Source organism: Drosophila willistoni, assembly GCF_018902025.1.
Source record: "Drosophila willistoni isolate 14030-0811.24 chromosome 2R unlocalized genomic scaffold, UCI_dwil_1.1 Seg167, whole genome shotgun sequence".
NCBI classification, from domain to species: Eukaryota; Metazoa; Arthropoda; class Insecta; order Diptera; family Drosophilidae; genus Drosophila; species Drosophila willistoni.
The window spans coordinates 8,775,479-8,788,873 of record NW_025814050.1 but is presented as its reverse complement, the minus strand read 5'-3'; the positions used below and the strand labels follow the sequence as shown (position 1 = coordinate 8,788,873).

The 13,395-nt window shown below is 34.2% G+C and overlaps 1 protein-coding gene across 3 annotated transcripts in view; it reads left to right on the top strand.

The window, feature by feature from the left end:
* Positions 1-12,527, top strand: part of LOC6643793 (protein numb) — a 33,862-nt gene extending 21,335 nt beyond the window's left edge. Inside the window, exons 1-4 of one of the 3 annotated variants that reach the window (XM_047010475.1) lie at positions 9,333-9,649; positions 9,787-10,035; positions 10,225-11,151; positions 11,206-12,527. In XM_047010475.1, coding sequence (XP_046866431.1) covers positions 9,569-9,649; positions 9,787-10,035; positions 10,225-11,151; positions 11,206-11,580 — 1,632 coding nt within the window. In that variant the 5' untranslated portion in view covers positions 9,333-9,568 and the 3' untranslated portion in view covers positions 11,581-12,527. Of the gene's footprint in view, positions 1-9,332; positions 9,650-9,786; positions 10,036-10,224 lie in introns of those variants that run through there. The other 2 variants (XM_002067047.4, XM_047010476.1) reach the window with 2 other exon arrangements.
* Positions 12,528-13,395: the final 868 nt, after the last annotated feature.

The following is a 13,395-nucleotide window of genomic DNA, read 5'->3' as shown; positions in this document are numbered from 1 at the left end:
CACATTGACATGAAATAAAATCGATAACTAATATCTTGGGGATCAAATTTGGCAATCTTTAAAATTTAAACACTTTTCTCTCACTTCATATACTTCAGAAAATAGACGACTATATTATATAGATATAGTCGTAGAGCCATGCATCTGTTAATATTCTTGAATTCAAAACAAATTTACCTTCGCTGACGATAGAAACCACACTGTTAAAGTTTGCCTGGTTAATAAGATATTCGACTGAAATTGGTTTACATTTCCTGGTCCTACTGACACCTGTCAGTTGGTATGTCGGCTTCATGAACTCTTCATGTCTCTCGTTGTCAAATGGAACAAATTTTGTTCTATTTGTTACTACTCATCCCTTACTTTCTCACCTTTAGGGGCTTCTTTCGCAAATAGTTCTTTGTTTTTGTTTTTTTCGACGTATTTCGGTTTCTGTTTACCATACGTCAATGGTTTTTATTGATTTTTTTTTTTTGGTCTTTTTATTTGATAAATTCATTGTCTACTTTTAGGCGTAACAGCTGTTGGCGAAAAAACAAGCCAAGTTTATTTGTGACAAATAAACAAATGGAATGAAATTATTTGCTTTTAGCTGTCACAGTTTTATGCACCCTAAAATTGATTTAGACCTGAAAGCTTCAAGCCATTAACAATGACAATCAGAGCAGAGCTTAGAGGGAGAGAGCGAGAGAGAGAGGCAGACGCTAGAGACTAAAAGAGATAGAGAGAAATGAGAAAAAAGAGTCATACGAGGCAAAACAAACCGTTAGGCTTCGCTGATTTCGCAAAATCAAATAAACTAAACTCTGGGTTAGATCATAACATTTTCCATTCGATTGTAATCACTGAGAAAAATTTGACTATCATTTGTCTTATCAAAATGTCTCTCTGTTGTTTTTTTTTTTTGTTATTTTTGTAGCTTTGTTTGATAAATCAGTTTGTTTATTTACTGTCATAAAATAAGAAGATATATTTAAAGATCTAAAAATGTAGTAGACATTAAAAATTTGTAAATATTTTTATCGTGATTTATTTAGATGCCCGAAGTTTATACTACCAACTTGACAGATATACTAAACTGTATGTAATTCTAACTAATTTCTCAAGAAATTTACGTAATCTTTCGTTTCGACGTTGTTTTTACATCTATTCAGTCTGGTCTATAGAAATTCATTCTAGTCTTTTCGTAGCTTAAATCAATTGGCTAAAAGAAATTTGTTTAGGTTCTCTTTGCATAAAAACTTTTTTTATTCAAAAACGCTTTGGAATTTCATTTTGTTCTTACCACTTTATACTCTTTCTTTAAAAGGTAGATCGATTTAATAGTATCTAAAAAATATGAGCATTCGGAATGTTTTAAAGTATTCTTTTTCTTAATGATTAGCTATAAGTATTTAGTCGATCTGAACAATCAAGTGTGCCAGTCGGTAATTGGGTTAATATCTCAACTGGAAGAGAAAATTAAAAGCATGTCGTATTTCCTCTTTGATTAGTCACTGATTTAAATTGTATTTCAATACAAAAAGTTGCTTTTGTTCTTAATGAAGCGAAACTGGTGAAGTGTGACAAAGACTTTTACATATGTAAGATCAGTGAGGAAATCCATATCTTCGATTCTTATCCAATTGAGAGTTTTCTAGAGTCGGTGTAATGTGAGCTACATAAAGAATTTCTCTTATAAGTAATAAATTCTTTAGCATGTAAATGCAATTCCAATGAAAATTCTTTAAGTTTTTCTTATCGTTTTTGAAGTTAGTGTATGAGTTATGAATTTTTAATTAATTATGCATGTAAATATTGCCGACTGATTTCTTACGATTTCTGCATATATTATAAATATATATATCTTACATCAAGTCGCCTGGCCAATCAAACTTGTTTTCATGAAAGAAAGAAAGATGGAAAAAAATGCAAACAGGTTTTCACAAAAGTCAATGTTGAGTCATTTTCTTTTTTTTTTTTTTATTTTTATTCATTTGCATTTGAAATGTAAACAAAATTCCGCAGAAAATTTTTTGTTTTGTTTAGTTATTTTTGGCGTTTTGGTCAAGTTTTTGATGTCATTGCTATTGACTTGCCAGTTGACTTAAGGCACTGTCTATAAAGTCCTCTGTGTGTGTGTGTATTTAGTTGATCACATCTGCTCGCATCATTATATCCTGACACGAACCAAGTGTCTTTCGTCCTGTTTTCTTTAGTGCTCTTCTACCTGAAATCGTGTGTCAAATCAGACCAGACGAGGCATGTGTTTCCTCCACTTAACTAGGAGCAGAAAATCCTCGTCTCCTCTCGTCTCTGGACTCGTCCGATTTACCCACGTGCAGGCAGAAAACATATGTCAGCGGAACGGCAGATGCAAACAATAATTTCAAATTGTTTGCTGTTGTTTTTGTTGAACTCGTGTTCCCGTGTTCGAAGTGTAGAGTTTTCGTAATGCTGGTACTCTCTTTTGTTTGGTTATCGTCTGCCCTGTTTTATTCTCTTTCTTTTCTTTTTATGACTTCCGTTCGCTCTTTTGGTGGTTTTTGTTATTCTTGAGTTCTTTCTCAAGTGGAGTTTGGTTTTTGTTTAGAGAAAAAGGATGTGAATATATGCATATATATTTGTATTTAATGGATATGACGCAAGACTTGACATTTGCATAAGGCAAATAAGAAATTCCTTTTGTTTTAAAGATTTGGCATTTTTCATGTGAAAATATACAGCCACACCTTTTTTTACTGATGATTGATATTATCAACCTTTTCGACATTCACTAATCAGCTATCAATTAGGATTTTCTTCATTATTGTAATTATTATGTGAATATTGACATGGTAGATACAAAATCATTAAATTTGATTTGGACTATTTCACTTTCCTGAAAAAGTCATAGTGAAATTTAGACTCTAGTTAAAAAATATCAGTTTAAAACTTTTAAGATGTTGCAATATTAAGAAGACAACTGTTAAAATCATATAATTTTTAAACAACTTATTGAGTTGAAATAACGATTTTAGTTTCTCAAATATTTAGAAGAATGTTAATGTTGATTTGGTCCTCTATCGCCTAAGATCTTTCAAAGGAAGTCATTTAATGATCCGAAATGAAAGAAGTTTACAATATTTTTGCTCATTTACATCGCTATTTCTTTTTTTCTCATACAGATGAGATGTAGGCACAGGCCTACAATCAATTTGATCAATTTTTTTCTCACACCTCAATTTTCCCATAAATAAGTTTTTGTTCGGATTCCCATATAGAACCGACGTTTCCAGGTATGCATGCCGGTCAGGATCTACGCCCCAAATTGACAGTTATAATAACTGCGCTTACTAGCATTGCAGTTGCCTTTATTCCAGTACCTTCCCATCCCACCTCAGTTGATTTGTGTAGCGCTCTCAGCAATTAGATGAAAGGACTCGCCTGCATGGGTGCATAGGTATGTCCCTCTAGCCGTGTCCATGTCCTTCCCCTATCTTAGTTACACTAAGGGTGCGTTTCCTATTCGTGTGAATATCTATGCATAACGCACTACGCCTGAGTAACCCTAACTTTACACTACATTACTCAGACCCAAATGATTTCTTATAAATCCTCCTTAGACCAAATCCCACGGAGTTCAAGAAACTGCTTACAAACAATTTTTTGTTTCTCCTCTCTCTCGTTCACATTTTGCAATTTGTTTTCAGTGATTGCTGTTGCTTACCCTTTTTCATTGGTTCTTTTTTTTTCCTTATTCTCTTTTTCTTTTCGTCAACCCAAAATAATGAAGACAGTTAACTGCGTCAGCATCACCAACAAAATTTTCGCATGCCTCCGTGTGAGATTTTTGGAAACCTTTTTGCCTTTTTTGCAAATTCTTTGCGTACTTCTTCCGTCAGTTAGCGGTTATTCGCATGACTCGGTAATTTATTATGCTCATAGATACAGATACTAGTACATTTTTGGTGTTGGCTTCTGATGAAGCAATTATTAAGATAAGCTCATAAGAATTAAATTTATTATCAACTTGAAGGAAAAGGATTAACTTTGATTTATTATCAAGTAGGATTTGACTTTGTTTAAGCAAAAGATTCAATTAACTGATATTAAGATGTACTTAATACAAATGAGATTTAAATTTCGTATTGCTTAGCAGAGTCTTGTGAATGTAATACAAACTGATGATTAGACCAAAGTCTAATAGCTGATTTCCTTTCTTATATAATTATTTTAATTAGCTCTAAGCTAAATTCAATAGAGATCAATTAAAACATGTCTCCAAGTTGATTCTCGATTTGCCCTTTTAGGGTTTGAAAATTGTGCCTAAATGATGGATAGGTTTTTTATAGTAGGACAACCGGAAGGGCGCTTTAATTTCGGTTTCCGGGATAAATTTCTTCTACATGCATTTCAATTAGCACCCACGTTTTATACTTGTGTATAATTCAAAGTTTATTTAACATTTTGTATATTTTTTTGTACAAAATTCCCACGATATAAAAAAAAAGAAACAAAAAAAAAGAATTAAAATACATTCCTATATAGTTAGTCTTGCAACCCCTCGATGACAAGGATGACATAGGATGCAGAGAGGACAAGGAAGCACTTTTTTTTTTTTCCTTTTTTGCTTTTGGTGGTGGATAAAATGAGCTACGTCCCTCAGGCAGGCAGGCAGAAACCAAGCATAATTTTAATTTCATATTAAGTACTAGCAAAATGAAAAAAAATACAAGAGGAGTGAGTGAGAAAGAAAAATGAAGCCATAGAATGCTTATCCTTTGTTACTCTCTCTCTCCGTCCTTCTTCTTCTTGCATGTAGGAAGCGTGTGAAATTTTATAGAATGTAATTTTGTAGCTCAAACCATGATCTGACCTTAACCATGATCTGTCTGTCGTTGCCCAGACAATTTGCTAATTAAGTTCATTTATGGTGTCTGCAATGGTCTAATCGAACATGCTCATAAGACACTTTTTAACAGTGTGTTCCCTCACATTAGGGTATATTTATTCGGACAACAAGTGTATTAGTCGTTCTTGAAATTGTCTATGACCATAGAAGACAGAACAAAAGACTTAAAAAGTTAAACTTTCTTTGAAAATATACATTTCAAGAACATTTTTTGTTTCATATTACAAACTGCAGATCTGGATAATTATATTATTATAGAGTATTTATCAGTTTGCTATATTAGCAACTCTATTAATGATAAAGAATTATGGCAAAAAGTCTTTTTTTGAACGTTTCATTGCGGGAATTCTATAAGGATAATAAAAATTTTTTACTCAATATCCGAATACATTTTATGACAAAGGGTATATAAAGACTGACTTAATATTTGTCTTTCTTTCGTTTGTCTTCTATTAGCAATAAAATGACATAATGAAATAATTTATCAATTGTAAAATGGCATGCCAATTTTAGTTGCCTTTTCTCTCTGTCTCCGACTGTCTCTCTCTTTCTCCTTCTTTTCTTTTCATCACAATTAACCCTGATGCTATGAGTGGAATAAAGAAAATATATATTGTTTTAAGCGTTTATATGAACATATTGTAGATGTGTAAAGTAATTTAGATTGCATAACAGCAATTTGTCACAGATGTAATTAATTTTGCTGTTTGGCCCCAAAAGGCCAACGACACTTGTTGCATATAAAAAAATACATATTCGTATACGAATCATATCGGGTCCAGGGGGATTAACGATAAAACCACTGAGAACTGTGCACAAGTCAGTTTAAGCTGGTATACGGTCACCCTTTTTTAATCAACATCGATTGACATTCCATTTCCTTTATATCGAGATGAGTTTTCCTCATATTTTCTGCAGAGAATAAAAGTAGGCTATAAGTTATTTTACATACATACGTACATATATAGACGAGCATATTTCTGTAAGCCATCATTTTCATTTTCTCCATTTTGGTATGCAAAGGATGATTGCTGTGCCACCTACAACCACCTCACCAACTGATTGTGAGTGGGTGTACCTATATTGAGAATTTCCTGTCAGTTATTGTGGGCGTTTATTTGTTGTGTATTCAAGAAAGAAGCACAGCATCCTTGAGGTTTTTCCAGAGAATCTTCTTTAAAGATTAAAAATACCTTCAATACACATTTATTCTTTAATATTTAAGTACTCCAAAAGCAAATACTTTTGACTATATAAGCTGCTTTTGCAAAAACACTCATAATTCGATTTAATCACATGAGAGAAAAACAATTTCAAATGAAAATTACTTTAAAATTATTTTTGGCTAACAACTTTTGTTACTACTTGTGGGTAAACATTGGTAATCTTTAAAAAAAAGTAATGAACATTTTTCAAAGTCTCTTTTTAAATAAGTGCGAGTAAGAAAATTATAACTAAGAGGAAACTTATTCAAATCTATTCAAATACACAAAACTAATCCCAAATTTTGCCAAATATTTATTTCATCTTAAAAACGAAGATCTGATATATGAATTTTAGTTAAATTTTTTTAAGCACCACACAAACTGATCCAACAATGAGGCAAATATATTATTTTAATTCAGTCAGAATGAAATGTTCTCAAGTATTTTAAAAGAACTTTCTTTTAATTTAATGAAAATCGAAATGTGGTTATTCATTTTGGGTAAAAGCGTGACTTAAATTTCCTCTTTAACTATTAGAAGATTATAAATTGATCATTTTGGCCTTTCTTAACAATTGTGGAAATTGTCCTAAAGTAACACCTATACCTCATTACTTCTTTTAATAATAACTTAATAACTTTGACAAAGTGAAATGTAGATAAAAAGTAGAACGAGAAGAGAAAGTAGGAGAGATCAATGTAAATTAAATTTTTAAATTTTCCAATCTTTACTCATTTTAGTTAATATAATTGATCAGATTTTCAATTAAACCACCAAAGATTCTAATATCATCTGCATACAAATCTTCTTCAACTTTTCTCTGAGTGTTTGGTCGGTTTTTTTATCTTTATATTTAAATTGATTTATTTCTTTGTTTTTCGATTGATTGGATTTGTTTGCTGCAGCTTAAGAAATTTTGTTTATTTGTTTGTATAAATCATGGAAAAATTAGTTATTATTTTTTTCTTAATTTCCTAACTCGTTCTCCCTCGTTAATATTTGTTGTGGAGACCAAAAAAAAGACAACTAACGAATAAATTAAATTATTATATAAAACAAACATTGATAAGAGCAAAAGATATTGTTTTCAGTTTTTATCAAAGCAAACTGCGGCCATATCAGATTGTTATTTAGAGCTCTCATATAAACGACATAAGTACGTATATATATATATATAGTGTGATATATAAATTTTCTTCTTGGTCGAATGAAAACCTGTTTCGTGTCTGACTTATTGGTTGAATGAACCCTTCCGGTTAGTATATATGTATTGTATGTACATTGATCCCCCGCCCTCCATACCGCTCCATACCCAAGCTTAGTAAGTTGTCATTTATGAAATCATATAGACACTTTGATCGTGATTTGTTTACGATTTTTTGTTGTCGCTATTATTCGTACTAGTCAATTGAATGTAGTTAAATTGGAATAGCTTTAGAGTTAAATTTGGCTTTGAATTTTGTCAAACTTGTTTGTCACATTGCCAGAAAAAGCTTTTAGCCAAACAAACAAAGTTCTTGTAACATTTCAACTTACCAAAAAAAAAAACAACATTTTGTTCCCAAGAATCACAATGATGCATTATGCATGACCCACATAAGATTCTTGTTTGGGTCTTGTGGTTAAAAGATCTCGTGGGCCATAATTTGATTAGTCAGACTCACGCCCATGGTCAACAACAAACAAAACCATCAACAAATTGAAGGAACAACCAAAAATGCAGTCAAACAGCATCCCAAACATGAAAAATACCTCAAAGTCAACGCCCTTCGTTCTATTAATCACGGGTAAAAGCCCAAAAGCTATTAAACTTGTAGAATAGAACCCCGTCCATTGGCGACGATTCAAACTGGTTTTGTGTAGCATTTTACAGTTTGTTGTAACAGACAGCTAAAGAAAGTTCCATTTGGTTGCATTCGTTGAACTTTCTGAAAATAAAAAGTTATCACCAAACATCATTTAGCAACAAAGTTAAAATCAGTTGACTAAATAAATCTAACAAAGTTAGTTTCATAAAGTTAGGCGACCGGCATTGTTTGTGGGCTGGCAAGTTGAAATCAATTAACAGGGTTAAGCTAACACACGGAAAGATTAAGCCTATGAGAAAAGGTTCCTGGAAATGACTTCATTCCGGTGAACAAAGCATAAACTGAGCTGATAAAGTAGGTAAAATGAATGAACTCTAGACGACTTCTTTGAAACCGTATCCACGACTAAGTAGATTAAGGATTCAACAGAAAAATCTCTTTGCCTGAAATCGCCGGAATGAGGTGATATTTCAAGTTGAATACACTAAGTTCAACTTATTTGAGTAAAATGAACGTTAAAGGTTAGAAATAAATGTTGGATAATTGTGTGAATAATAAAGTCATTACTTTTGAAAATATTCATTTACATATATTTCATATATTAGGGAGACTAACGAGACTAAGGATTTATTTTTAAAAATATGCAGCCACACTTTTTCACAAAAGGTTGTTTTTAACGAGTTTCGACAATTTTGGCAATTATTGTCCATATTATTCAATCCAGTTTGTGTATACTTCAATCAAAATCATCATGTTTGACGCATTTTATGCAAACATTTTAATTGTTTTTCTTTCATTTGTTGTTTTCGGGGCTGAACTACGTTTAATTTATCATATTCTAGTCATTGTCGTCTTTGTAGTTGCTGTCGGAGTATACCGCAATATGAGACATGTGATAAAGTCACAAAAACGTCAGCCAGTGTCGCCGCAAAGCAAAGCAAAGCAAAGAAAGAAAAAAAAAACAAAAAAAATTTATAAATAAACACACTTTAAGGAAAATACAAAAGTAACAACAAAAAAAAAAGAAGTTAAATGTGTGTAAACAATTACGTGAGACTGACGAGAATCTTTTGCTAGTATATCTACGATAAGAGCGTAGTCAAATCGGAGGCCGTTTGCCCGATTTAGAGATTGTGTGTTAAGGTTTTCCATCCGGATAGCCAGTTAATGATGGGGATTTGTGAAGGAAAGTAACTTATTATAATGAATAGCCAGCTGTTTGGGTTAATTGTTTCAGTGTTTTCTTTTTTAAGGGGCGTCATTACATTTCGATAAGCTCTAAAAGCTTTTATATGTCAATGTGAATAGAGGTTACAATGAGTCATTGAAATCAGTTTTCCATTATTAAGCATATCAAAAACGTCAAGAGTGATAAGAACACACACCAACACACACTTTGAACACCAACGCATATTTGTCTATAACATTCTCTAAACACTTTTGCAGATTGCTGGGGTCCCATATCGAGTGATCAATTTAATTTAATCAAAGTCCATAACTCAAATTCAATGAACAAATAAATTTGCGCGCTCCTCCAATCAATAAAACTATCAATAGAATTGCAATTGAAAAACAATAGCAAATAGCGAAAAGTAAAAACTTAAATAACCATCTGGGCAACACAAATTTAAAAGTTGTAACGGTTATTCTCAGCATTTTACTCACGGAAACCAGTTTAAACCATGGGAAACTCATCGTCACACACGCACGAACCACTCGAGCGCGGCTTCACACGCGGAAAATTCGGTGATGTCAAGAATGGGGTAGGTTGCTCATATATATAAGGGGTTGCAAAATGCCCAGCACTTGTTTCTCTCCGTGTATAATAAATACATAGATATTATTTATAACAAATTACTAATATTACATATATGTATGACTTAATGTTTTTTTTATATAGAAATCGGCCTCATTTCGGTTTAGCAAGAAATCACCTAAGAAAATGGATCGTTTGCGACGCTCCTTTCGCGATTCGTTTCGCCGTCGCAAGGATCGTGTGCCAGAGTCCTCGAAGCCACATCAATGGCAGGCCGATGAAGAGGCCGTTCGTTCGGCCACCTGTTCTTTTTCGGTTAAGTATCTTGGCTGTGTTGAGGTCTTCGAGTCACGCGGCATGCAGGTCTGTGAAGAGGCCCTCAAGGTTCTAAGGGTAAGTTACATCTGAGGTCAAAATAAGCATATGGCGAGAATGAGATAATGATTGTAGAGGAATTAAAGAGAAAGTGAAATCCTTCATAGATTTTTCTTCCAAAGATCATTTTATTCATTTCTCGCTCTATGTTTATGTGTTGTCACTGCGAAAAGAATGTATATTAATAAAATGTGGTTTCCTTTTCAGCAATCTCGTCGACGTCCTGTGCGTGGTCTTCTTCATGTCAGTGGCGATGGCCTTCGTGTGGTAGATGACGAGACAAAGGGCCTGATAGTGGATCAAACCATCGAGAAGGTCAGCTTCTGTGCACCGGATCGCAATCACGAGCGTGGTTTCAGCTACATATGCCGCGATGGCACCACCCGTCGATGGATGTGTCATGGGTTCTTGGCCTCAAAGGATTCTGGCGAACGTTTGTCCCATGCGGTTGGATGCGCTTTTGCTGTTTGCTTGGAACGCAAGCAACGCAGGGACAAAGAGTGCGGTGTCACAATGACCTTTGACACCAAGAACTCGACATTCACACGGACTGGGTCGTTCCGTCAGCCAACATTGACCGAGCGACTGGCCATGGCCACAGCGGGTACCCATGAGCGAAGCGTCGATGGTCCACCCTCCTCATCAATGCCAGGACCACCGGCTGCCACAGTGAAACCATTTAATCCTTTTGCTATTGAACGACCACATGCCACACCAGTCATGCTGGAGCGTCAGGGTTCATTTAGACTAAGCACAATTGGTAGTCAGTCGCCGTTTAAGCGTCAAATGTCGCTACGGGTCAATGATCTTCCGTCCAATGCTGATCGTCAGAAGGCTTTCCTGGCGGCCGCTTCGGGTAATCCACTGCATACTCCATTGCGCAGTGTCTCGCCCATAGCTGAGGTTTCGCCAGCCAAATCGACCGGCGATTCTAGTGCAGCCGCCGCAGCTGCTGACTCAGTGAGTCAACTTTGCCAGGAACTGAGTCAGGGCCTGTCGCTTCTCACCCAAACCCATGCCCAATTAGTGGCCGAAGATGATCTGAATTTTAATAACAATCGCAGTATCAACCAGAATATCATAGCCGCCGAGAAGCATCAAGTAATCTCGTACAATGTCACGCCCACAGCTCAGGTAACCCCTCGTGTAGTTAGCACAACGCCGACTTATCAGACCCTTACCTCACAGTCCCCAACGCGCTCCGATCAGAGCATGGAGTCATCCACTGACTTGCCCAATGCTGAGCAATGGCTGGGTCAAGTAGTCCGCAGTACCTCACCAGCTGCACCGTTGAAACGGCCAACCTATCTGGCCAATGTCGGCAGGGCGCAGACTTTGGCTGCCAGCGCAGTTCCAGCTTCCAATAGCAGCGGCGGCGGTGGTGGACCCGATGATCCCTTCGATGCCGAATGGGTGGCCAATGTGGCGGCTGCCAAACAGATGTCACCCGATTTGCCTAACAACTCTATCACAGGAACACGTTCACCGCTAGCCAGGCATAGTACCAATCCGTTTATCTCACCGCCCAAGGCGCCAGCGCAATCATTCCAAGTGCAGCTGTAATAGCACACACACACACACACACACACAGAGACACAAACCGATTAAATGAGGTTAAAAGCAAGTGGGCTGGGCAATGGGGGCAAAGTGTGGTTCACTTCAAAAAAAATCCATCAAAAAATTTTAGTGTAAAATGATGAGGAATATATAAGTAGTTAAAGAAATGGATACCAGGATACTTAACGCAAACATAAACTAAATGTTTAACTATATACATACATATACCGTTACTTATACGCATAAAAGTACAGTACACACACACACACTCACACACACACACAACCACACACAATAATGGCGCTTAGCATAAGGAAAAGACTTGAAATGCTTCTACTTAAAATGAAAAAAACTTAATGCGATATACTAAATGCCAGCACCGGAAGGGGTCAAAGAGAGATCCATAATGAGAAAAATAGACATAAAATTATTCAATTTCAATCAAATTTTCAATTTAAACATTTAGCTCAGTTAGCTAAAGTGCTAAAGAAAATGTAAGACTTTTAACCAGTCGAAACAAATACCATAAATAGATTTAATAGATCGTGTACTGAACCAACTTAGACTCACATTCCTTCTATTTACCCTTTATGCGATCTCTCTCTCTAAGCCCCAACCAAAAACCAAATTGACCAAGCTACCAAGTTACCCACAAAATAAAGACCACCCATAAAAAAAAATTTAAATCGAGTGCACTTCTACTATATATATATAATGTCTGTATTATATTTCGATAATATCCTCCTTCCAATTACTTGTTGACTCACCTAAACAATTTTCCAACTATTAAATTTAAATTTTATATTGTATCTTAGGGCCATTATTACAATTTTGTGTCTGTTAGTATTTCATTATTATTTTTTTTCTTGATTTTATCAAATTTCTAATTTAATTTAATTTAATTTTTAAATCTGTACAAAATGTATTATACTTAAATTATAAGCATAATTTAATGAAAAACGAAAGAAGCAACAAAAAAAAAAACAACAAAAAAAATGAAAATGAAATAAACTTCAAGTTAATAATAAAAAGAAAATAAAAAAAAAAACAAAACAAAACAAATATCAGCGAGAACAACAAACAAATTTTAATGAAAATAAAACATTAAATGTAAAGACAAAGCGCAATTTAGCCAACAAAAATATTAATTATACACAATTACATTAAATTTTTGTGCTTCATTAATAGAAAAATGTGATTTATGTGTTTTTATTTGATTTTTGGTTTAGCGATTTCGATTCATTTTGCAATTTGGTTTCGGAACAAAGCCAATATATAAGTATAGAAACAATTTCATATAACCAATGCACCAAATAAAAAAAAAACAAAGAGCCACTTGGATAGTTTTAACTATAAATGTAACCATCCAAAAAAAAAGGATATTACTAACCTATTTAAGTAGCTCAAAAAGCAGACAGATCCCATCCCAAGATATTGGATCGCACACATAAATATCGTACGAACATATATATATATGTACATCATCCATATAAAATCCAATTGAATTGGAAAGAAATCAAATTAATGTACATATATTAGATGAGATCGAAATAATCGATAAATAATTCATTATAATTTGCCTCGCAAATTGCACCTGGCTTTTTCTTTGATTTTACGTTACGTTTTTGATATGGGCAAAACTTTTTCTAAATATTTACACCCAAAGCACTATACAAATTATACAAGCATATAAAGAGATTTTGTCTCTAGATACATATATATATAAAATGTACCCAAAAGATATAGATATCGATATAGATAAATTAGACAATGCATATCGTTTCGTTTAACGTTTAGTAAAATTCACAAAGCATATTGCAG